Source organism: Phyllobates terribilis, unplaced genomic scaffold, assembly GCF_046119375.1.
Source record: "Phyllobates terribilis strain yellow unplaced genomic scaffold, ASM4611937v1 Scaffold_5__5_contigs__length_657084704, whole genome shotgun sequence".
Taxonomy (NCBI): domain Eukaryota; kingdom Metazoa; phylum Chordata; class Amphibia; order Anura; family Dendrobatidae; genus Phyllobates; species Phyllobates terribilis.
This window is the reverse complement of record NW_027362765.1, coordinates 38,903,179-38,927,200: the sequence shown is the minus strand read 5'-3', so window position 1 is coordinate 38,927,200 and position 24,022 is coordinate 38,903,179. Positions and strand designations below refer to the sequence as shown.

General features: G+C 39.4%; 1 protein-coding gene across 3 annotated transcripts in view; it reads left to right on the top strand.

Annotated features, from left to right (window-relative positions):
* The first annotated feature begins 1,867 nt into the window (after positions 1–1,867).
* Positions 1,868–24,022, top strand: part of LOC141270647 (uncharacterized) — a 102,578-nt gene continuing 80,423 nt past the window's right edge. The window contains exons 1-5 of one of the 3 annotated variants that reach the window (XM_073680735.1): positions 1,870–1,934; positions 16,452–16,912; positions 17,899–18,357; positions 18,486–18,564; positions 18,648–18,745. In XM_073680735.1, coding sequence (XP_073536836.1) covers positions 18,103–18,357; positions 18,486–18,564; positions 18,648–18,745 — 432 coding nt within the window. In that variant the 5' untranslated portion in view covers positions 1,870–1,934; positions 16,452–16,912; positions 17,899–18,102. Of the gene's footprint in view, positions 1,935–16,451; positions 16,913–17,898; positions 18,358–18,440; positions 18,565–18,647; positions 18,746–24,022 lie in introns of all 3 variants that reach the window. The other 2 variants (XM_073680733.1, XM_073680734.1) reach the window with 2 other exon arrangements.

Sequence of the window (24,022 nt, the reverse complement as noted above, 5' to 3'; positions counted from 1 at the left end):
ATCCTGGCTTTATTTTATTTGTTTTATATGTTTTTCTTTGATTTGTTCTGTTAAAAAAACAAATAAAAATGTTTGAAAAAAAAAAACCACCCACTCATGTTGGGCTATGTCCGTCATTGGGCATAAACAAGTTAATCCATTAAAAAAAGTGAAAAAATATACATACTTTGCAAAATGTTGAAGTGAATACCCTCCATAAAAAAACAAGGGAGGTTACACAGCGGCAAAAATCTCACCAAAAACTCATCGTGGGCACACAGACTACAGGGATATTCTGGCGCTGCTCACTTCACTTCAGTGGTGAATGGTGGTGATAACGTTCCGCCTGCACACACCGGCCGAGGCTGTGCACCATCAGGAGCTGTAGTCACCGGCTCTCGGTCATTAGAATATGACGTCTGCATGATACCGGCCGATCGTGCAGGTGACATTATTGGAGCAGTCACCTCTGCAGCCAGAGCGGCGCCATTAACAATCTTCCTTAACAGATAATGAAAACTTTCATAGATGAAGAAGATAAAATAGGAGAAATTCTGGCCCCTCAATGTCACTTCAGAAATGAGTCGTCTCCAAAAAAGAAAGATCCATTCTGGGAATTTCCTGCTAAACTTATAAGACTATTAATGTCCTAAACAAAACAGGACATTCAGCAATGTAATGCCGCCATATAGTAGAGGTCCGGTCACTGGGGATAATGACCTCCGTTGTGGGGTCTATTTGTCTCCAGAGAAATCACACGTTACATAATTGTGCCGTAGTGCGGAGCAAATAATGCTGTAACCGTGACCGAGGGTCCGTGTAAGTAAGAGACTGGGAGAGACTTCTACCAAGATGCCCCAAATCTCTAAGAGAGAGAGTGCTGGACCCCCGGGACTGAGCTCAGGGCAGAGAAAGGGGCTGCAAGGGGGAAACTGGGTGTGCCAAGGAGGAAACCATAATATACACACGGCTCTGCTCCGTACACCTCGTAGACGCGCGGCTCCGCTCCATACACCTCGTACACGCGCGGCTCCGCTCCGTACACCTCGTACACGCGCGGCTCCGCTCCGTACACCTCGTACACGCGCGGCTCCGCTCCGTACACCTCGTACACGCGCGGCTCCGCTCCGTACACCTCGTACACGCGCGGCTCCGCTCCGTACACCTAGTACACGCGCGGCTCCGCTCCGTACACCTCGTACACGCGCGGCTCCGCTCCGTACACCTCGTACACGCGCGGCCCCGCTCCGTACACCTCGTACACGCGCGGCTCCGCTCCGTACACCTCGTACACGCGCGGCTCCGCTTCGTACACCTCGTACACGCGCGGCTCCGCTCCGTACACCTCGTACACGCGCGGCTCCGCTCCGTACACCTCGTACACGCGCGGCTCCGCTCCGTACACCTCGTACACGTGCGGCTCCGCTCCGTACACCTCGTACACGCGCGGCTCCGCTCCGTACACCTCGTACACGCGCGGCTCCGCTCCGTACACCTCGTACACGCGCGGCTCCGCTCCGTACACCTCGTACACGCGCGGCTCCGCTCCGTACACCTCGTACACGCGCGGCTCCGCTCCGTACACCTCGTACACGCGCGGCTCCGCTCCGTACACCTCGTACACGCGCGGCTCCGCTCCGTACACCTCGTACACGCGCGGCTCCGCTCCGTACACCTCGTACACACGCGGCTCCGCTCCGTACACCTCTTACACACGCGGCTCCGCTCCGTACACCTCGTACACACACGGCTCTGCTACATCCACACTGTAAACCCCTCCTGACCCCACACATAACCTTCCCCTCATCCAGCACCATGACAACCAGCACAGCAGAGTCCTGCATCCACTGAGGCCCCTGATCATGTGACCCCTGACTCCTCCCCTCCTGTGACCTCATCACAGGTCCTGTGCGCACAGAACAGCCATATATGTGGTGGCGGCTCTGCAGGTGGAGGTATGTGGAGATCCCCCATTACTGGGTGCAGGGGGCATTAACCCCTTCAATGCTGAGACTGTTTGATGCTTTTCTGTTGTTACTTTCTAAGAATTACAACGTTTTTGTTCCTTCTCCTCTGATAGATACGACCCAACTATGGAAAACAGGAAACACATTTTGCTCTCATAGTACAGGGCCCTTTTATTGGCCCCACACAGTATAATGTTCCCCCAGTACCACCATCCCCCCACACACAGGGGACGTACTAAACTGCATATTGGGATGATGGGATGATGGGCTGCAATGCTAGACTCGACCACTAGATGGCAGCACATTTTTCAAATGCAGACCAGGAAATGATTTCTGGCCTTGAGGCTATGTGCCCACTTTGCAGAAATGAAGCAGAAAATTTCTGCTTCATTTCCGCATGTACTCTCCCGAAAAAACGCTTGCGGAATTTGGCAAGCGTTTTTCGCGCGTTTATGATGCGTTTGGGACATGCGGAATTGCCTTGCGTTTTTTATTGCATCGACAAGGCAATTCCGCATGCATGTCCGCAAAATTAATGGACATGCTGCGGATTTTTGAGCGCAGCATGGGCATTGAAATTGCAGATTCTCATTGGGGACCATGGGGGGCGGATTAACAAGCATTTCACAAGCGTTTAAGCTGCGGAAATTCCGCAGCATATATGCTTGTAAAACGCTACGTGGGCACATACCCTGATACTGGATTAGAAGAAGCTGCAGTTTTTAACTCTTGACCTGTAATATAGAAAGAAATCAGAGGGAATTCAATGGAAATACTTAAATGAATCAGAACATCCACAGGGCTGGATTAAAGTTTAATAATAGAACCAGGGAAAACAGATTGTAACTATTTGGGATTATGTGTAGAATATCAGGGTTACACATGCCTGGTGATATATCTCATCAACATCTCATAGGAATATAGGTATAATTATTGTTCTGTATGGGGATTATGGCTAAAATATCACAAATACACATGCCCAGGAACATACTTCATCTATTTTTCATAGGAATATGGGTATAACTATTGTTCTGTATGGGTTTTATGGGTGAAATATCACAAATACACATGCCCAGGAACATACTTCATCTACTTCTCATAGGAATATGGGTATAACTATTGTTCTGTATGGGGATTATGGGTGAAATATCACAAATACACATGCCCAGGAACATACTTCATCTACTTCTGATAGGAATATGGGTATAACTATTGTTATGCATGGGGATTATAGGTGAAATATCACAAATACACATGCCCAGGAACATATTTCATCTACATTCAAGCTTCTGGAGGACGGCGCGGAGCTGAAAATGACAGGTAAGTAAAAAGTACACTGACTCTTTAAACAGATCAAAAACAAGGAAGATTGCTATTTTTAGCCTGGAATCCAGAATTTTACAAGTAATTTGTATTCTATGGGCGCTTTAGACTTTCACTATTTTCCAAAAGTGCCCATAAAATACAGTAAAGAGTGTATAAAGGCTCTGAATTGGCATAATGTGTGTTCTGTACATCAGGAACGAATGTGCTGAACATAGGACTTTTTGATGGTGGCACAGCTAAACTGTGCAATCAGGGAGGCAGTGAGGGCAGAGGGAGAGGTGTGGGTAGGTCTGCCCACTGCCAATCCCTATTGCAGTGGAGAGGGAGGATGATGTCTGTGACCTATGTCAGGCAGACATCATCCTCCCTTGATGTCCACCCCTCCACATGAGTGTTCCAGCAGAGGTCAGAATTCTCCTGAAGAAGTAGAAGGAAATATGCCACGCACTGGACCCGGTTTCCGACGCACAGCAGAGGATGATAGTGGCATCACAGAAACGGACACACAAAAAAAAAATCTGCCCTGTATAGCGGGGAACAATATGAAATTTTCCATTCCCATTCAAGTGAACCTGGATGGAAAACAGGCACATACGATTCAATTATGCCTTGCCTACTGACTAAGAAGCAATACCGAGTCCTATATCAGACATGTGAATGTAAGCAGGATAATTTATTGTTCCATGAAAGCTATTTTGTTGTATTTGTTGTGATGGCCTTTGTATTAACCTAGAGACCAGTATACACTAAAATACATGTTCCATTTCCAAATATTTTGGTTAAGATGAAACCTATTATTTTATTAAAAGTTGTTTAAAAATTTTTCTATATATCTCCATTAAAAGTTATTGATGTCAACAAACCAAAGTAACCAATAAAACCCTCCAAAAGATCCAACGTCCTATAAAGAACAATGTGTTGAGAATAATATAGGTATATAAGCAAGAAGTATGGCGCAAGACTGCTCATCACTCTGACATGGCCAGCCTATCTAATAAGGAGCTATGATGCCAGGGCTCACATCTCCCAGGGGTGGGAGAAGGCAATGGACATGTAATCCTGTCAGATGCAAATAGGTTACAGGATCTGTATATCCATGGCATTCTGACCATAACCCCATATAGAATAATAAATATACCCATATTCTTACCCGAAGTTAATGAAATGTTTCAACATGTGAATTCATCATATTTTACCAATAATCAACATATAAAACAATAATTGTACACATATTCTTACCGGGAATTGATCGAATATGACACTGGGCATGTGTATTCATGATATATCACCTATAATACCCACAAAGAACAATTATACCCATATTCCTAGCAGAAGTAAATCATATATGTTACTGGGCATGTGTATTCATTGTATTTCAACCATAATTCCCAGTAAAAATATTTATACCCTGTGACGACTTCAGTCTCGGGATCGCCGCCTAGCGTCTCCAGGCGGATGGCACTCTTCAATTAAAGGCACTTCACATGGGTTTTAAAGGTAATTCTGGCTCCTGCCAGGTTTATTTCAACAGAAAAAGATACGGCTCAGTTACAGCACTGTTCAAACACTTTTGGGCCCCGTGCCCCAATAATTTTCCTTGCCCACAGGCCTCTCTCGCCTGCATGGGACCCTTCAGACTTCCGGGTCCGGCTCCCTCCTGGAGCAATGCACCACACTGCTGTGAGGGCATAGGGCCAACAAATAACCCTCCCAACAGTGTCCAAATTGCCCCACCCAATAGATTAACCCCTATGCTGCTGGGATGGCTGCTAGGAGGCCATATGGACACCCAACAACTATCATTACTGTGGTCAACCTGCCACAACTCATATTGTTTTTTTAAAATTGTTCACATATGTATTCCTGATATGTCACCCAAATTCAACATATAGAATACGAATTATACCAATATTCCTATCAGAAGTACAAGAAATATGTTACTGGATATGTGTATTTGTGATATTTCACCCATAATCCCCATACAGAACAATAGTTATACCCATATTCCTATCAGAAGAAGAAGAAGTGTGTTCCTGGGCATGTGTATTTGTGATATTTCACCCATAATCCCCATACTGAACAATAGTTATACGCATATTCCTATCAGAAGTAGATGAAATATGTTCCTGGGCATGTGTATTTGTGATATTTCACCCATAATCCCCATATAGAACAATAGTTATACCCATATTCCTATCAGAAGTAGATGAAGTATGTTCCTGGGCATGTGTAGTTGTGATATTTCACCCATAATCCCCATACAGAACAATAGTTATACACATATTCCTATGAGAAGTAGATGAAGTATGTTCCTGGGCATGTGTATTTGTGATATTTCACCAATAATCCCCATACAGAACAATAGTTATACATATATTCCTATTGAATGTAGATGAAATATGTTCCTGGGCATGTGTATTTGTGATATTTCACCCATAATCCCCATATAGAACAATAGTTATACACATATTCCTATTGAATGTAGATGAAATATGTTCCTGGGCATGTGTATTTGTGATATTTCACCCATAATCCCCATACAGAACAATAGTTATACCCATTTTCCTATGAGAAGTAGATGAAATATGTTACTGGATATGTGTATTTGTGATATTTCACCCATAATCCCCATATAGAACAATAGTTATACACATATTCCTATTGAATGTAGATGAAATATGTTCCTGGGCATGTGTATTTGTGATATTTCACCAATAATCCCCATGCAGAACAATAGTTATACATATATTCCTATTGAATGTAGATGAAATATGTTCCTGGGCATGTGTATTTGTGATATTTCACCCATAATCCCCATATAGAACAATAGTTATACACATATTCCTATTGAATGTAGATGAAATATGTTCCTGGGCATGTGTATTTGTGATATTTCACCCATAATCCCCATACAGAACAATAGTTATACACATTTTCCTATGAGAAGTAGATGAAATATGTTACTGGATATGTGTATTTGTGATATTTCACCCATAATCCCCATATAGAACAATAGTTATACACATATTCCTATTGAATGTAGATGAAATATGTTCCTGGGCATGTGTATTTGTGATATTTCACCAATAATCCCCATACAGAACAATAGTTATACATATATTCCTATTGAATGTAGATGAAATATGTTCCTGGGCATGTGTATTTGTGATATTTCACCCATAATCCCCATATAGAACAATAGTTATACACATATTCCTATTGAATGTAGATGAAATATGTTCCTGGGCATGTGTATTTGTGATATTTCACCCATAATCCCCATACAGAACAATAGTTATACCCATATTCCTATGAGAAGTAGATGAAGTATGTTCCTGGGCATGTGTATTTGTGATATTTCACCCATAATCCCCATACAGAACAATAGTTATACCCATATTCCTATGAGAAGTAGATGAAGTATGTTCCTGGGCATGTGTATTTGTGATATTTCACCCATAATCCCCATACATAACAATAGTTATACCCATATTCCTATTGAATGTAGATGAAATATGTTCCTGGGCATGTGTATTTGTGATATTTCACCCATAATCCCCATACAGAACAATAGTTATACCCATATTCCTATTGAATGTAGATGAAATATGTTCCTGGGCATGTGTATTTGTGATATTTCACCCATAATCCCCATACAGAACAATAGTTATACCCATATTCCTATTGAATGTAGATGAAATATGTTCCTGGGCATGTGTATTTGTGATATTTCACCCATAATCCCCATACAGAACAATAGTTATACCAATATTCCTATTGAATGTAGATGAAATATGTTCCTGGGCATGTGTATTTGTGATATTTCACCCATAATCCCCATACAGAACAATAGTTATACCCATATTCCTATTGAATGTAGATGAAATATGTTCCTGGGCATGTGTATTTGTGATATTTCACCCATAATCCCCATACAGAACAATGGTTATACCCATATTCCTATCAGAAGTAGATGAAGTATGTTCCTGGGCATGTGTATTTGTGATATTTCACCCATAATCCCCATATAGAACAATAGTTATACACATATTCCTATTGAATGTAGATGAAATATGTTCCTGGGCATGTGTATTTGTGATATTTCACCAATAATCCCCATACAGAACAATAGTTATACATATATTCCTATTGAATGTAGATGAAATATGTTCCTGGGCATGTGTATTTGTGATATTTCACCCATAATCCCCATATAGAACAATAGTTATACACATATTCCTATTGAATGTAGATGAAATATGTTCCTGGGCATGTGTATTTGTGATATTTCACCCATAATCCCCATATAGAACAATAGTTATACACATATTCCTATTGAATGTAGATGAAATATGTTCCTGGGCATGTGTATTTGTGATATTTCACCCATAATCCCCATATAGAACAATAGTTATACACATATTCCTATTGAATGTAGATGAAATATGTTCCTGGGCATGTGTATTTGTGATATTTCACCCATAATCCCCATACAGAACAATAGTTATACCCATATTCCTATTGAATGTAGATGAAATATGTTCCTGGGCATGTGTATTTGTGATATTTCACCCATAATCCCCATACAGAACAATGGTTATACCCATATTCCTATCAGAAGTAGATGAAGTATGTTCCTGGGCATGTGTATTTGTGATATTTCACCCATAATCCCCATATAGAACAATAGTTATACACATATTCCTATTGAATGTAGATGAAATATGTTCCTGGGCATGTGTATTTGTGATATTTCACCAATAATCCCCATACAGAACAATAGTTATACATATATTCCTATTGAATGTAGATGAAATATGTTCCTGGGCATGTGTATTTGTGATATTTCACCCATAATCCCCATATAGAACAATAGTTATACACATATTCCTATTGAATGTAGATGAAATATGTTCCTGGGCATGTGTATTTGTGATATTTCACCCATAATCCCCATACAGAACAATAGTTATACCCATTTTCCTATGAGAAGTAGATGAAATATGTTACTGGATATGTGTATTTGTGATATTTCACCCATAATCCCCATATAGAACAATAGTTATACACATATTCCTATTGAATGTAGATGAAATATGTTCCTGGGCATGTGTATTTGTGATATTTCACCAATAATCCCCATACAGAACAATAGTTATACATATATTCCTATTGAATGTAGATGAAATATGTTCCTGGGCATGTGTATTTGTGATATTTCACCCATAATCCCCATATAGAACAATAGTTATACACATATTCCTATTGAATGTAGATGAAATATGTTCCTGGGCATGTGTATTTGTGATATTTCACCCATAATCCCCATACAGAACAATAGTTATACACATTTTCCTATGAGAAGTAGATGAAATATGTTACTGGATATGTGTATTTGTGATATTTCACCCATAATCCCCATATAGAACAATAGTTATACACATATTCCTATTGAATGTAGATGAAATATGTTCCTGGGCATGTGTATTTGTGATATTTCACCAATAATCCCCATACAGAACAATAGTTATACATATATTCCTATTGAATGTAGATGAAATATGTTCCTGGGCATGTGTATTTGTGATATTTCACCCATAATCCCCATATAGAACAATAGTTATACACATATTCCTATTGAATGTAGATGAAATATGTTCCTGGGCATGTGTATTTGTGATATTTCACCCATAATCCCCATACAGAACAATAGTTATACCCATATTCCTATGAGAAGTAGATGAAGTATGTTCCTGGGCATGTGTATTTGTGATATTTCACCCATAATCCCCATACAGAACAATAGTTATACCCATATTCCTATGAGAAGTAGATGAAGTATGTTCCTGGGCATGTGTATTTGTGATATTTCACCCATAATCCCCATACAGAACAATAGTTATACCCATATTCCTATTGAATGTAGATGAAATATGTTCCTGGGCATGTGTATTTGTGATATTTCACCCATAATCCCCATACAGAACAATAGTTATACCAATATTCCTATTGAATGTAGATGAAATATGTTCCTGGGCATGTGTATTTGTGATATTTCACCCATAATCCCCATACAGAACAATAGTTATACCCATATTCCTATTGAATGTAGATGAAATATGTTCCTGGGCATGTGTATTTGTGATATTTCACCCATAATCCCCATACAGAACAATGGTTATACCCATATTCCTATCAGAAGTAGATGAAGTATGTTCCTGGGCATGTGTATTTGTGATATTTCACCCATAATCCCCATATAGAACAATAGTTATACACATATTCCTATTGAATGTAGATGAAATATGTTCCTGGGCATGTGTATTTGTGATATTTCACCAATAATCCCCATACAGAACAATAGTTATACATATATTCCTATTGAATGTAGATGAAATATGTTCCTGGGCATGTGTATTTGTGATATTTCACCCATAATCCCCATATAGAACAATAGTTATACACATATTCCTATTGAATGTAGATGAAATATGTTCCTGGGCATGTGTATTTGTGATATTTCACCCATAATCCCCATATAGAACAATAGTTATACACATATTCCTATTGAATGTAGATGAAATATGTTCCTGGGCATGTGTATTTGTGATATTTCACCCATAATCCCCATATAGAACAATAGTTATACACATATTCCTATTGAATGTAGATGAAATATGTTCCTGGGCATGTGTATTTGTGATATTTCACCCATAATCCCCATACAGAACAATAGTTATACCCATATTCCTATTGAATGTAGATGAAATATGTTCCTGGGCATGTGTATTTGTGATATTTCACCCATAATCCCCATACAGAACAATGGTTATACCCATATTCCTATCAGAAGTAGATGAAGTATGTTCCTGGGCATGTGTATTTGTGATATTTCACCCATAATCCCCTTATAGAACAATAGTTATACACATATTCCTATTGAATGTAGATGAAATATGTTCCTGGGCATGTGTATTTGTGATATTTCACCAATAATCCCCATACAGAACAATAGTTATACATATATTCCTATTGAATGTAGATGAAATATGTTCCTGGGCATGTGTATTTGTGATATTTCACCCATAATCCCCATACAGAACAATAGTTATACCCATATTCCTATTGAATGTAGATGAAATATGTTCCTGGGCATGTGTATTTGTGATATTTCACCCATAATCCCCATATAGAACAATAGTTATACACATATTCCTATTGAATGTAGATGAAATATGTTCCTGGGCATGTGTATTTGTGATATTTCACCCATAATCCCCATACAGAACAATAGTTATACCCATTTTCCTATGAGAAGTAGATGAAATATGTTACTGGATATGTGTATTTGTGATATTTCACCCATAATCCCCATATAGAACAATAGTTATACACATATTCCTATTGAATGTAGATGAAATATGTTCCTGGGCATGTGTATTTGTGATATTTCACCAATAATCCCCATACAGAACAATAGTTATACATATATTCCTATTGAATGTAGATGAAATATGTTCCTGGGCATGTGTATTTGTGATATTTCACCCATAATCCCCATATAGAACAATAGTTATACACATATTCCTATTGAATGTAGATGAAATATGTTCCTGGGCATGTGTATTTGTGATATTTCACCCATAATCCCCATACAGAACAATAGTTATACCCATATTCCTATGAGAAGTAGATGAAGTATGTTCCTGGGCATGTGTATTTGTGATATTTCACCCATAATCCCCATACATAACAATAGTTATACCCATATTCCTATTGAATGTAGATGAAATATGTTCCTGGGCATGTGTATTTGTGATATTTCACCCATAATCCCCATACAGAACAATAGTTATACCCATATTCCTATTGAATGTAGATGAAATATGTTCCTGGGCATGTGTATTTGTGATATTTCACCCATAATCCCCATACAGAACAATAGTTATACCCATATTCCTATTGAATGTAGATGAAATATGTTCCTGGGCATGTGTATTAGTGATATTTCACCCATAATCCCCATACAGAACAATAGTTATACCAATATTCCTATTGAATGTAGATGAAATATGTTCCTGGGCATGTGTATTTGTGATATTTCACCCATAATCCCCATACAGAACAATAGTTATACCCATATTCCTATTGAATGTAGATGAAATATGTTCCTGGGCATGTTTATTTGTGATATTTCACCCATAATCCCCATACAGAACAATGGTTATACCCATATTCCTATCAGAAGTAGATGAAGTATGTTCCTGGGCATGTGTATTTGTGATATTTCACCCATAATCCCCATATAGAACAATAGTTATACACATATTCCTATTGAATGTAGATGAAATATGTTCCTGGGCATGTGTATTTGTGATATTTCACCAATAATCCCCATACAGAACAATAGTTATACATATATTCCTATTGAATGTAGATGAAATATGTTCCTGGGCATGTGTATTTGTGATATTTCACCCATAATCCCCATATAGAACAATAGTTATACACATATTCCTATTGAATGTAGATGAAATATGTTCCTGGGCATGTGTATTTGTGATATTTCACCCATAATCCCCATATAGAACAATAGTTATACACATATTCCTATTGAATGTAGATGAAATATGTTCCTGGGCATGTGTATTTGTGATATTTCACCCATAATCCCCATATAGAACAATAGTTATACACATATTCCTATTGAATGTAGATGAAATATGTTCCTGGGCATGTGTATTTGTGATATTTCACCCATAATCCCCATACAGAACAATAGTTATACCCATATTCCTATTGAATGTAGATGAAATATGTTCCTGGGCATGTGTATTTGTGATATTTCACCCATAATCCCCATACAGAACAATGGTTATACCCATATTCCTATCAGAAGTAGATGAAGTATGTTCCTGGGCATGTGTATTTGTGATATTTCACCCATAATCCCCTTATAGAACAATAGTTATACACATATTCCTATTGAATGTAGATGAAATATGTTCCTGGGCATGTGTATTTGTGATATTTCACCAATAATCCCCATACAAAACAATAGTTATACATATATTCCTATTGAATGTAGATGAAATATGTTCCTGGGCATGTGTATTTGTGATATTTCACCCATAATCCCCATACAGAACAATAGTTATACCCATATTCCTATTGAATGTAGATGAAATATGTTCCTGGGCATGTGTATTTGTGATATTTCACCCATAATCCCCATATAGAACAATAGTTATACACATATTCCTATTGAATGTAGATGAAATATGTTCCTGGGCATGTGTATTTGTGATATTTCACCCATAATCCCCATACAGAACAATAGTTATACCCATTTTCCTATGAGAAGTAGATGAAATATGTTACTGGATATGTGTATTTGTGATATTTCACTCATAATCCCCATATAGAACAATAGTTATACACATATTCCTATTGAATGTAGATGAAATATGTTCCTGGGCATGTGTATTTGTGATATTTCACCAATAATCCCCATACAGAACAATAGTTATACATATATTCCTATTGAATGTAGATGAAATATGTTCCTGGGCATGTGTATTTGTGATATTTCACCCATAATCCCCATATAGAACAATAGTTATACACATATTCCTATTGAATGTAGATGAAATATGTTCCTGGGCATGTGTATTTGTGATATTTCACCCATAATCCCCATACAGAACAATAGTTATACCCATATTCCTATGAGAAGTAGATGAAGTATGTTCCTGGGCATGTGTATTTGTGATATTTCACCCATAATCCCCATACATAACAATAGTTATACCCATATTCCTATTGAATGTAGATGAAATATGTTCCTGGGCATGTGTATTTGTGATATTTCACCCATAATCCCCATACAGAACAATAGTTATACCCATATTCCTATTGAATGTAGATGAAATATGTTCCTGGGCATGTGTATTTGTGATATTTCACCCATAATCCCCATACAGAACAATAGTTATACCCATATTCCTATTGAATGTAGATGAAATATGTTCCTGGGCATGTGTATTTGTGATATTTCACCCATAATCCCCATACAGAACAATAGTTATACCAATATTCCTATTGAATGTAGATGAAATATGTTCCTGGGCATGTGTATTTGTGATATTTCACCCATAATCCCCATACAGAACAATAGTTATACCCATATTCCTATTGAATGTAGATGAAATATGTTCCTGGGCATGTGTATTTGTGATATTTCACCCATAATCCCCATACAGAACAATGGTTATACCCATATTCCTATCAGAAGTAGATGAAGTATGTTCCTGGGCATGTGTATTTGTGATATTTCACCCATAATCCCCATACAGAACAATAGTTATACCCATATTCCTATGAGAAGTAGATGAAGTATGTTCCTGGGCATGTGTATTTGTGATATTTCACCCATAATCCCCATACAGAACAATGGTTATACCCATATTCCTATCAGAAGTAGATGAAGTATGTTCCTGGGCATGTGTATTTGTGATATTTCACCCATAATCCCCATACAGAACAATAGTTATACCCATATTCCTATCAGAAGTAGATGAAGTATGTTCCTGGGCATGTGTATTTGTGATATTTCACCCATAATCCCCATACAGAACAATAGTTATGCCCATATTCCTATCAGAAGTAGATGAAATATGTTCCTGGGCATGTGTATTTGTGATATTTTAGCCATAATCCCCATACAGAACAATAATTATACCCATATTCCTATGAGATGTTGATGACATATATCACCAGGTGTGTGTAACCCCGGTATTCTACACATAATCCCAAATAGTTACAATCTGTTTTCCCTGGTTCCATTATTAAACTTTAATCCAGCCCTGTGGAGGTTCTGATTCATTTTAGTATTTGCATTGAATTCCCTCTGATTTCTTTCTATATTACAGGTCAAGAGTTAAAAACTGCTGCTTCTTCTAATCCAGTATCAAGGCCAGAAGTCATTTCCTGGTCTGCATTTTAAAAATGTGCTGCCATCTAGTGGTCGAGTCTAGCATTGCAGCCCATCATCCCAATATGCAGTTTAGTACGTCCCCACACACAGTATAATGTCCCCACAGTACCGCCATCCCCCCACACACAGTATGATACTACATGGTGCCCCCCACAGTCTGGTACCACCCACCCCACTGACTAATAAATACTCACTTAGCCCCATTCTTAATGTCTGTACAGTTGAACCCGGGACATATGAGATAATCATCACACGATAGTTGTGTAGGATAATAGAGTATAATAAAGTCGTTGTGGACGTGATTTCACCAACATTGTGCAGGGAGATTGTTTTCTCTATAGTGATGTATATTTCTTATTGATTAAATTCTGATATTTGTATTTTTTCTTCACTTACAATCTATTTTGAATCTCTTCTCCACAACCCTCATTAGAGCGATCATACAACATACAAGCCTCTGATTGCTGCGGTGATGCACTGCACTACTGTAGTGCTGTGTATTATCCCTCCTGTCAGTGTAACACTAATGGCCCCATACACATTAGATAACTGTCGGCCAAACGATCATGCGGCTGACGGCTATCTCTCCTGACTCCCCCATACACATGAACACTCTGGTTGCCCAAACCTTCCTGTGGTCTGTATGAGAGAGCTGCTGGCAGATTCCTGTGGCAGAAGATTATCTCCAGGGAGATTTTCCACTGTAATTTAGCATAACTGATCATTTACTCAACTATCATCTGTCAGGAGGCCTATTAGGCAGCCGATCCTGCTCAAATCAGCGGATTTACCTGAATTTAGTTTAATGTGTATGGGGCCTAAGAACATACCCTCCAACTTTAACCAAAGAGAAGGAGGGATAAGTCATGTGGCGCGCCTAGACCCAAATCCGGGACTGTCCCACTGTATCTGGGACTAGAGATGAGAGGGTCAATTCACGTCACTTCGGTCCAGCATGTTGGGAGGCCGCAAATCTTATACCTTCCAGCGTTCCCGATGCGTTTTTTTTTTTTTTTTTTTTTTTTAGCCAGGGCTGGGGCTGTGCTCATCTCCAGTTGGGACCTACGGATTTATTTTTTCTTCATGGTTGTAGCTGCCAGAACTTTCTTATTTTTATGAAAGCTTCACTATATGACATCTGACTTTTTAGTGACTGTAAGGCTGTGTTCAGACGTTGCATAAATACTTTTTGTTTTGTTTTCTGCAGGTATCCGCACCAAACTCCACAATAACAATCTTTTCTAGTTATTGCATTTCTGCTGCGTTTATAAGCAGTTTCCCCTTATTTGATGCATTTTTGGTGCAGCTTTTTGAAAGTGTTTTTTATAGTACAGAAAAGCTTAGATTCTGCACATAAAAAAGTAACTGCAGTTTTTTACATGCGTTTTTTTCAGCTTTTTTTCATAGGAGAAAAAAAGCACCAAAACTGCACTGTGCAACATCATATTTGGACGTACAGAGGACACCGTTTTCATGAAATCACATCAACTTTGCTTGGACAGTTAAACACAGCCGAATTTCTATGCAAAACAAGCAACAGAAAAAAAACGCTACATGTGAACACAGCCTAAATGTTGAAGCAAAAAGGATGTGATTTCATGAAAACTCTGCCCACAGTGCATCTAAAGAAGCTGCTGTACTGTGTAGTATTGGTGCATTTTTTCACTATTGGCTTCTATGTGGAGCTTGAAAAAACACATAAAAATGAAAGGGCGTTTTTTTCATTTACAAGTACAGAATCAAAGCTTTTCTGTACAATTAAAAAGCGTTAAAAATGCTGCTTCAAAACTGCACCAAAAATGCATGAAATATGGGGGAAAATGCATAAAACGTAGGAAACACATAATAATCCATGAAGATTATTATGTTGTGTGATTCGGACGTCTTCAGAAAACATGCGGAAAAGAAGCAGTGTACAAACAGCATGAGTGAACACTACATATTTATTCAATTTTTTATGATTTTAATGGAGAAAAAAAACAACAATCTTTCCATTTTTTTATGCCATTTACCTGTCATTGTAAATAATCTGATTGCTGTGTTGTGCGGGTTTTTACGATTACAGGGACACCAAATATGTCTGTTATTTTCTGATTTGTGTTGTTTATTATTTTTTTAACAAAAATCACATTAAACATGACATTATAATAATTGTTCTTCATTATTTTTTATTAATTTTATAGAAAGAAAAAAAATCTGACTTTTACTTTCCCTCTAGAACAGAGGTACGCAGAAATAGACTGCTATGTACAGATGTATCTCTATGTACTAGTATAATCTGCCTGTAGGTTCAGAGCCTGCACTGTAGCTTCAAGTATACAAAACTCTCTAACACTTGTCAGTGCAGGCTGTGGCTCAAAGTTTTAGCTACTGCTTGCAATGATAGAGGTTGTGGGTTTGATTCCTGGGAAGACCAAATCACAAAAAAAGAAGAGAATTGTTTATTTACTTAATATAAGTGTGTGCAGAGCAGAGATGCCATCCCTTGCTCTCGAGAAGGAGGAGCCGAGAGAAGACATCGCGCAGAGAGTGAAGAGAGTGAGTTGAGTGGAAATTGGGACACAGCCCTGATGTAGCAGGACTGCCCCCTCAAATTGTGGACAGTTCCGCCGAATCCTGGGATCGTTGGGAACTATGCAAAGAGGTATCTTATTATACTACACTCTGCCTTTGGCATGGCCTCATAGACTTTCATATGTTGCAGGCCAAGAGGCCATTTTTAAGCAAATAATTAAACAGCTAGGATTATCGTTGCAGTCTTGCCTATACCATCAATGTGACAAACATGAACGTTGTGGTGCTCAAAAGACTTAAATTGTTTTTAAACTAATGTTTAACATTTGATAAAAACGGAGCACGTCTCATTCTTTACAAAAATTGTTCTTGCCAATTTTATTTTGTAATATTTTAACACCTGCTTTTTTTCTGCCAATTTTCTTGTAATATAAGGAAGCCTAAAGGAAAAATCAGAGATAAAAAAAACATAAAAAAATGCCACAACACTGTCCATGTAGACTTTGTAACAGTTATTGCTGTAGGTTTCAAATAACTCCTGTCCCTGGTGTTTTTGGAAACAAGCCTCAAGCTTCTATGTGTGAATCAGACATGAGATCTAACACGATAGAGGATTACAGCTCAGGGAAGATGGGAAACATTCACACAGACGGCTGGTGGTGATGTAGTCAGTGACGGACTCTGGCCAGATATGTATATAGAGCTGTAGTAGAAAAAGAAGATGTTGTCCTCATCATGAAGTAATTATTTCGCTTTCACGTGTAATGAATATCTCCTGCAGTATTGCTAATGCTGATTCCAGTGTTAGTAAATGAGATGAGAATTAGTGTTATGGAAGATGAGTCTATGAGAAACGTATTCAGCTGAAGTGTCCGAGGAAGAAACTGCTTGTTGTGTGTGCCCTAAAATATATAGGTTTTATTATTAGATATGAAGAAAGAAGCAATACTAGAAAATAATACTGGGACTAGGCCTCACAAATGTATTATTACCATTTTTATTATTGCTGCACTATTAAAATTAAAAATGTAGCCGTTTTATTATTTATTTTTTGTAATTTTGTTATTACACAGGATTGTTTATGTTCTTATATTGGCTCATCTTTTTCCCATTCAGGTCCCTACAATATCGGATACTCTCAAAGGAGATCTTCTATATAAGAGAATTTTCCTAATTGACCCATCAAGGATGGATAGGGACAGGGACAAGATGGCGGAGAGGATATTACACCTCACCCTAGAGATCCTCTTCCGGCTTACTGGAGAGATGAGAGATTCTGATGACGTCACATTACATCATTCTTATCTATGGGAATAACAGATGGACAGAACTGGAGAGGTGAGGACTCTGGAAATGTCTGTAGTGAGATTTATTAATGTGTCTCTCCATAACCAGGATTACACAGTAGTGAAGAAGACCTCTAGTGAGCGCTGTCCGGCCCCTGTGTCTGAGGGTTGGGGAAGACCCCTGAGCCCAATCATGAGGCCTCCACCTCACCTCCTGATACATGAGGACAACAATGACCAGAAGATCCTAGAACTCACCTACAAGATGATTGAGCTGCTGACTGGAGAGGTGACACTGCTGGGAATTCTGGGATATTATACAATAACGCTATGGAGGGATCGGGGGGGTGACTGTGTCATTGTATGTGTCAGGTTCCTATAAGGTGTCAGGATATCACTGTCTATTTCTTCATGGAGGAGTGGGAGTATTTAGAAGGACACAAAGATCTGTACAAGGACGTCGTGATGGAGGTTCCCCAGCCCCTCACATCACCAGGTAATAGACAGGACTAAATACACACGGCCTATAATTATCTGTATGTAATGAATTAATTCAGTCCCTGTATGTGTTTCCTCCAGTTCTATCCAGTAAGAGGACAGCACCAGAGAGATGTCCCCGTCCTCTTCTTCCACAGGACTGTAAACCAGAATATCCCAATGTTCCTCAGGATCATCAGGTAGATGGAGAGAAGGTGTCATGAGATCTCCCCTATGATGTGTAGACTGATGTGAAGGTCTTGTGTTCAGTCTTATTTTATCCACCAGTATTATATGTTTTATACTTGTGTAATGAGAACGGTGTAGATGGCAGGATTAGAGCTGATCATAGATGTGACTTTTCCATCTATCTGTGACTTGTACAATATTTATTCCAGGGTAAAGATCTGACCCATATTAATACTACAGAGACATATGTGAGGGGTGATGAGCGGTGTAAAGAGGAGATTCCTACATATGACTACACAGGTGAGTTGTAACCACTAAATGCAGATAAGTCACAGATTCTTTTGGCTGTGGCTGCTTTATCTTCAGTGTAGTCTGGCCATATCACAATCAAGCCGTCACCATTCTCCTGCTAAAGCAAAACTGTCTCTATTAATTTGGGCATTGGAAGTTCTTATGTTAGAGTGAGACCTGTTCCGGTCAGAGCTTACATCATGGAGAATGCTCCTACTACCTGGAATTAGAAGATGCTGACCCTTACCTTCCCAGATCTCTAAACTGCAAAGCCAAATGACAGCGTAGGTAGAATGTGCTGACAGCATAGAAAATCATGTGAAAAAAATATAATCCGTATGGTGGGCTTTGCTTTTATGATGAGACCCCAGTCCAAGTACTTTTTATTTATATGCTCAAATATAAGCAGTAAACACATGAATATAAGAAATATAATACATTTATCATGTTTTTTCCTTTCTTTTTATATTTAAACGCTTCTCTGACACACATTCAGAGGAGAGAAAAGAAGCTAAAACTCTTCAACCATTAATTCTTGCCATATTTCCTAAACTCTTTGCTTCTACTTATCCCAGCAATTAATTTATTTGGACGTGTGACTTGGCCCAAGCTGTTGTTAGAAAAATATATATTTTTCGAAGTTGTCCAGTCCTTAACCCCTTAACTACCGGTGACGTATTAGTACGCACATTTGCGTACTGCCCGTTCAGTGAGGGCTGCTGCGCTGAGCCCTCACTGAACCGAGCACATGTCAGCTGATTCTTACAGCTGACATGTGCCCGCAACAGCCGCGGGTGGAATCGCGATCCACCCGCGGCTGTTAACATGTTAAATGCCGCTGTCAATCTCCGACAGCAGCATTTAACGCGCGCTTCCGGGTTGCGCGTCATAAGCCCCGCCCATCGGCGACCCCTTCACGTTATCGCGGGTCACTGATGGGTGGGCATGACAACCCAGGGTCTGCAGCAGACGCCTGTGGTTGTCATGATCTGGTTGCTATGAGCGCCACCTAGTGGTCGCCGCTCATAGCACAGGACCATTTCTGCTGCATGCAGGGGATCTGCTGGTTCCCTGTATGTAGCAGAGACGATCGGACAACTGCTGCTTCTAGTCTCCTATGGAGACTATTGAAGCATGCAGTAAGTGAAAAAAAAAAGTTTTTAAAAATATAAAAAAAATATAAAAGTTTAAATCACCCCCCTTTCGTCCCATTCAAAATAAAATATATATATAAAAAAAAAACCTACATAGACATATTTGGTATCGCCGCGTTCAGAATCGGCCCATTTATCAATATAAAAAAATAATTAATCCGATCGGTAAATGGTGTAATGAGAAAAAAATTCTAAACGCCAGAATTACGTTTTTTGGTCGCCGCAAAATTGCAATAAGATGCAATAACGGGCGATCAAAACATCGGATCTACCCCAAAATGTTATCAATAAAAACGTCAGCCCGGCGCGCAAAAAATAAGCCCTCACCCAGTCCCTGATCACGAAAAATGGAGACGCTACAGGTCTCGGAAAATGGCGCTATTTAAAAAAAAAAAAAAATACCAAATTTTGGAATTTTTTTTCACCACTTAAATATAAAATAACCTATACATGTTTGGTGTCTACGAACTCGTAATGACCTGGAGAATAAGAATGACAGGTCAGTTTTAGCATTCAGTGAACGTGGTAAAAATAATAAATAAAAAACAACTGTGGTATTGCACTTTTTTTGCAATTTTACCGCACTTGGAATTTTTTTCCCGTTTTCCCGTACACGATATGGTAAAACTAGTAATAGCGTTGAAAAGTACAACTCGTCCCGCAAAAAATAAGCCCTCACATGGCCATATTGTCCAAAAAATAAAAACGCTATGGCTCTGGGAACAAGGGGAGCAAAAAACGAAAAAACAAAAACGACAAAACCCAAGGTTGCGAAAGGGTTAAAAATCATTCCCCTTGCAGATAACAGTGAAGTAATTAGATCCTTAGTAGGACAATCCATCTTGACTCCTATAAAAGAAAATGAAATGACAAAACAATATTCAGCCTCTCAGCAACAAATGTGATAACTGGTTCACAAAATTCCCTAATTTCCCGGCAGTCCCAATACATATGAGATAAATCTGCCGCCTCTGAGTTACACATGAGACATCTAGAATATTTAATATATCCGATCTTCTGTATAAAAGCCGGGGACAGAGCAACCTGTGAATAACCATAGACTGGAACATTCTCTCATGTGACGTAGAGAAGAACATTAGCAGAATTTACAATCATTTCCCATTGTTTAAGATAAATCCAAGATCTGATTCCAGAATTTATTCTCTTCTGAAAGTCGATTAATCAAATGTTTTTAAAGGGAACTAATCCTGACTTTACAGATTTCACTTGACAATAAATAATCCATGAAAGGATATGTTCCCCCAAAACGAAAAATATAAATGCGCTAAGATTTCTCAATTATTTCTATTGTGATTCAGATTTCATATATTTCATGTTTGCATGCTTAGCGCTACTTTATTTGTTCATTATATATGGAGATGGGTACTCCTAGTAAGTATCTGTACACACAAGTATTCTGTTGGACATGAAGGTCAGTTTTTTTCGTTTATATGAATAGGCCTTCTGACTGAGCACTCTGCCTCTGAGCTACAGGCGTTTTTAATTACAGCAGGTTATTACCTTCCCATACACATTAAGACTTTAGTCTCTAAGAGCGGATACACATTGGTAGGTCCTGGTATCGAGAAATGCCTTATCGTGGCTACCAGGTACACATGAATTGGCTACTATTATGCGCTAAGATTTCTCAATTATTTTTATTTTCTTGAACAGTATTGCTATTGAAATTTCATAAATTTCATGTTTGCATGCTTAGTGCTATAGAGTGCTACTTTATCTGGCCTGATACTAGCCACACGCCTTTATGTTGAAGCTGGGCTTTGGGCCTCAGGTGCTGACGTTATGTTTCCGGAACAGAAGTTGGGCCTCTGGCCTCCGAGTTAACGTTAGCCAACATGCCTGGGCTATGGACTCATTGTTTGACTTCAGTTTGCTGCCTCATAGCGGCTGCTCTGCCTTTGTTTTCAGGGTTTGGCTGCTCAAGGCCTCATGATTGGGCTTCAGAATTTTAACTTATGCCGGGCCTAATGTTTGTCCGCATTTTGTGGTTGATTTACACTCACATGTTTTCACTGTTGTTTTGCCAGACCTGGTTTTGTCTGATTACTTCATCTATAGGAGGGCATATGATGCAGCACATTATCTTGTATATGAAGATGGCTTTCCAGCTGCACCTCATGGCTTCAGCCTTCGGGATTGTGCCCCATGTCTCCGTGCTTGGGCCTCGTAAACCTCGGGACTCATAAACCTCAGGCCTCTGAGCCTCTAGCCTTCGGCCCCTTGGTCCTATGCCTCGGGCCTCACTGCCTCATACGCCTCATGTCTCTGGGCTTCATGCCTAGGGCCTCTGGCTTCACTCCTCGGGGCTTGCTTTTCACACCTTGGTCTCTATCCTCGACTCCGGTTAAAGGGGCCTTGTGCCTCTGGACCTGAATCCAGCTTCATTTCCCTCATTCTGTCGGACTCTGCCATTAATTGATAAACTCCAGATTCTATTTTCTAGTTTTTAGTTGAAGGGAAACCTATCTATGTCTATCAAGTTCATCCTAGAACATGATATATTATTCATTCAGGGAAAGGAGTTAAAACCCCATAAAGCTGATGCTAATTTCTCCATGTTAAGGGAAAAGTTCCTTCCCGACTACACATAAGGCAATCAGACTAGTTTCGGGATCAACATCCCATCACAGAATCTGGTGCCTATAACCTGTATCATATTTATCAAGAAAGGCATTCAGGCCCTACTTGTACTTTTGTTGGGAATCAAACATTACAGCATCATGTTACAGTAGAGAATCCATAGTCTCTCTGGTCTGACAGTAAAGAGTCGCCCTCTGTGATTGGGAAGAGACCTTCTTTCCTCTAGACGTAGAGTTTGGCCCCTTTTCGGTGTTGCAGGCTAGGCGTAAAAGATCATTGGGAAGATATCTTGCTGTTTCCTCATATACTTGCACATTTAAGTGGACTTGCCTTTAGGCCTTTGTAATGCAGCGACTTGCTGGCATTACGGTAATGGTCCAGGATGTGTTTTACCTGACCATGTACCTTCCCCCCTCAGGTGACTGGTCACATGACTGTGACATAGCACAGGTCCTGCGCGCACAGAATGTCTGTCTGATCACATGACTGTGACATCAGCAAGGTCCTGTCTGTGTGTGTGTGTGTGTGTGTGTGTGTGTGTGCACGGGATGGATATATAAACCCTGCTTGATGGGAGACAGGTGTGTTCGGTGTGTTGGGCGTGAGGCCTGTTCCCCGTGTGTGTGGGACACCGTGATACCGTGAAGCCTGGCAGCCTGAAAGGTCCAGGTTGGATCTTGTGTAGATGCCAGTGGCCTTGGAAGGCAGCGGCTTGGTGAAGAGTCCGGAAAGGCGCAGACTGGATGTGTGCGAGTGAAACATTCCAGTAGCCTTAGACAGAACGATGGCTAGAGACCCCCACCTGGGAAAGCCTTAAAGCCACAGTGGTGGCGGATTAAATGGACTGCAGCAACTAAACCTGGCAAAGGTAATACACTTTGTTATATGGACACTTATATAGACATTGCTATAGTATTACCTTGCTGAAGGCTGTAACTTGGGCCAATTGGGCCTGTCTGCTACTTGAGAGACTCCCGGATGTTAAGTGTGTAAACATGCCGGTGATAAACTAAGAAGGACTGTGTGATATGCGGTTTATGATAATATAATAAACTGCTGTATTGAGAAAATACCGGAAGGACATTGCACGTGTGCTTAATTTACCCGTTGCAGCGAGTATCCCCCAGGATGATGACTAGCGCTGCCTTACACCTTTGTTCTTCCAATCTGAGTGAACCCAAGTTCGATAACCTGTCCCAGTTACGAAGGAAAAAGAAATTATGCACATGTCCACACAAGTTT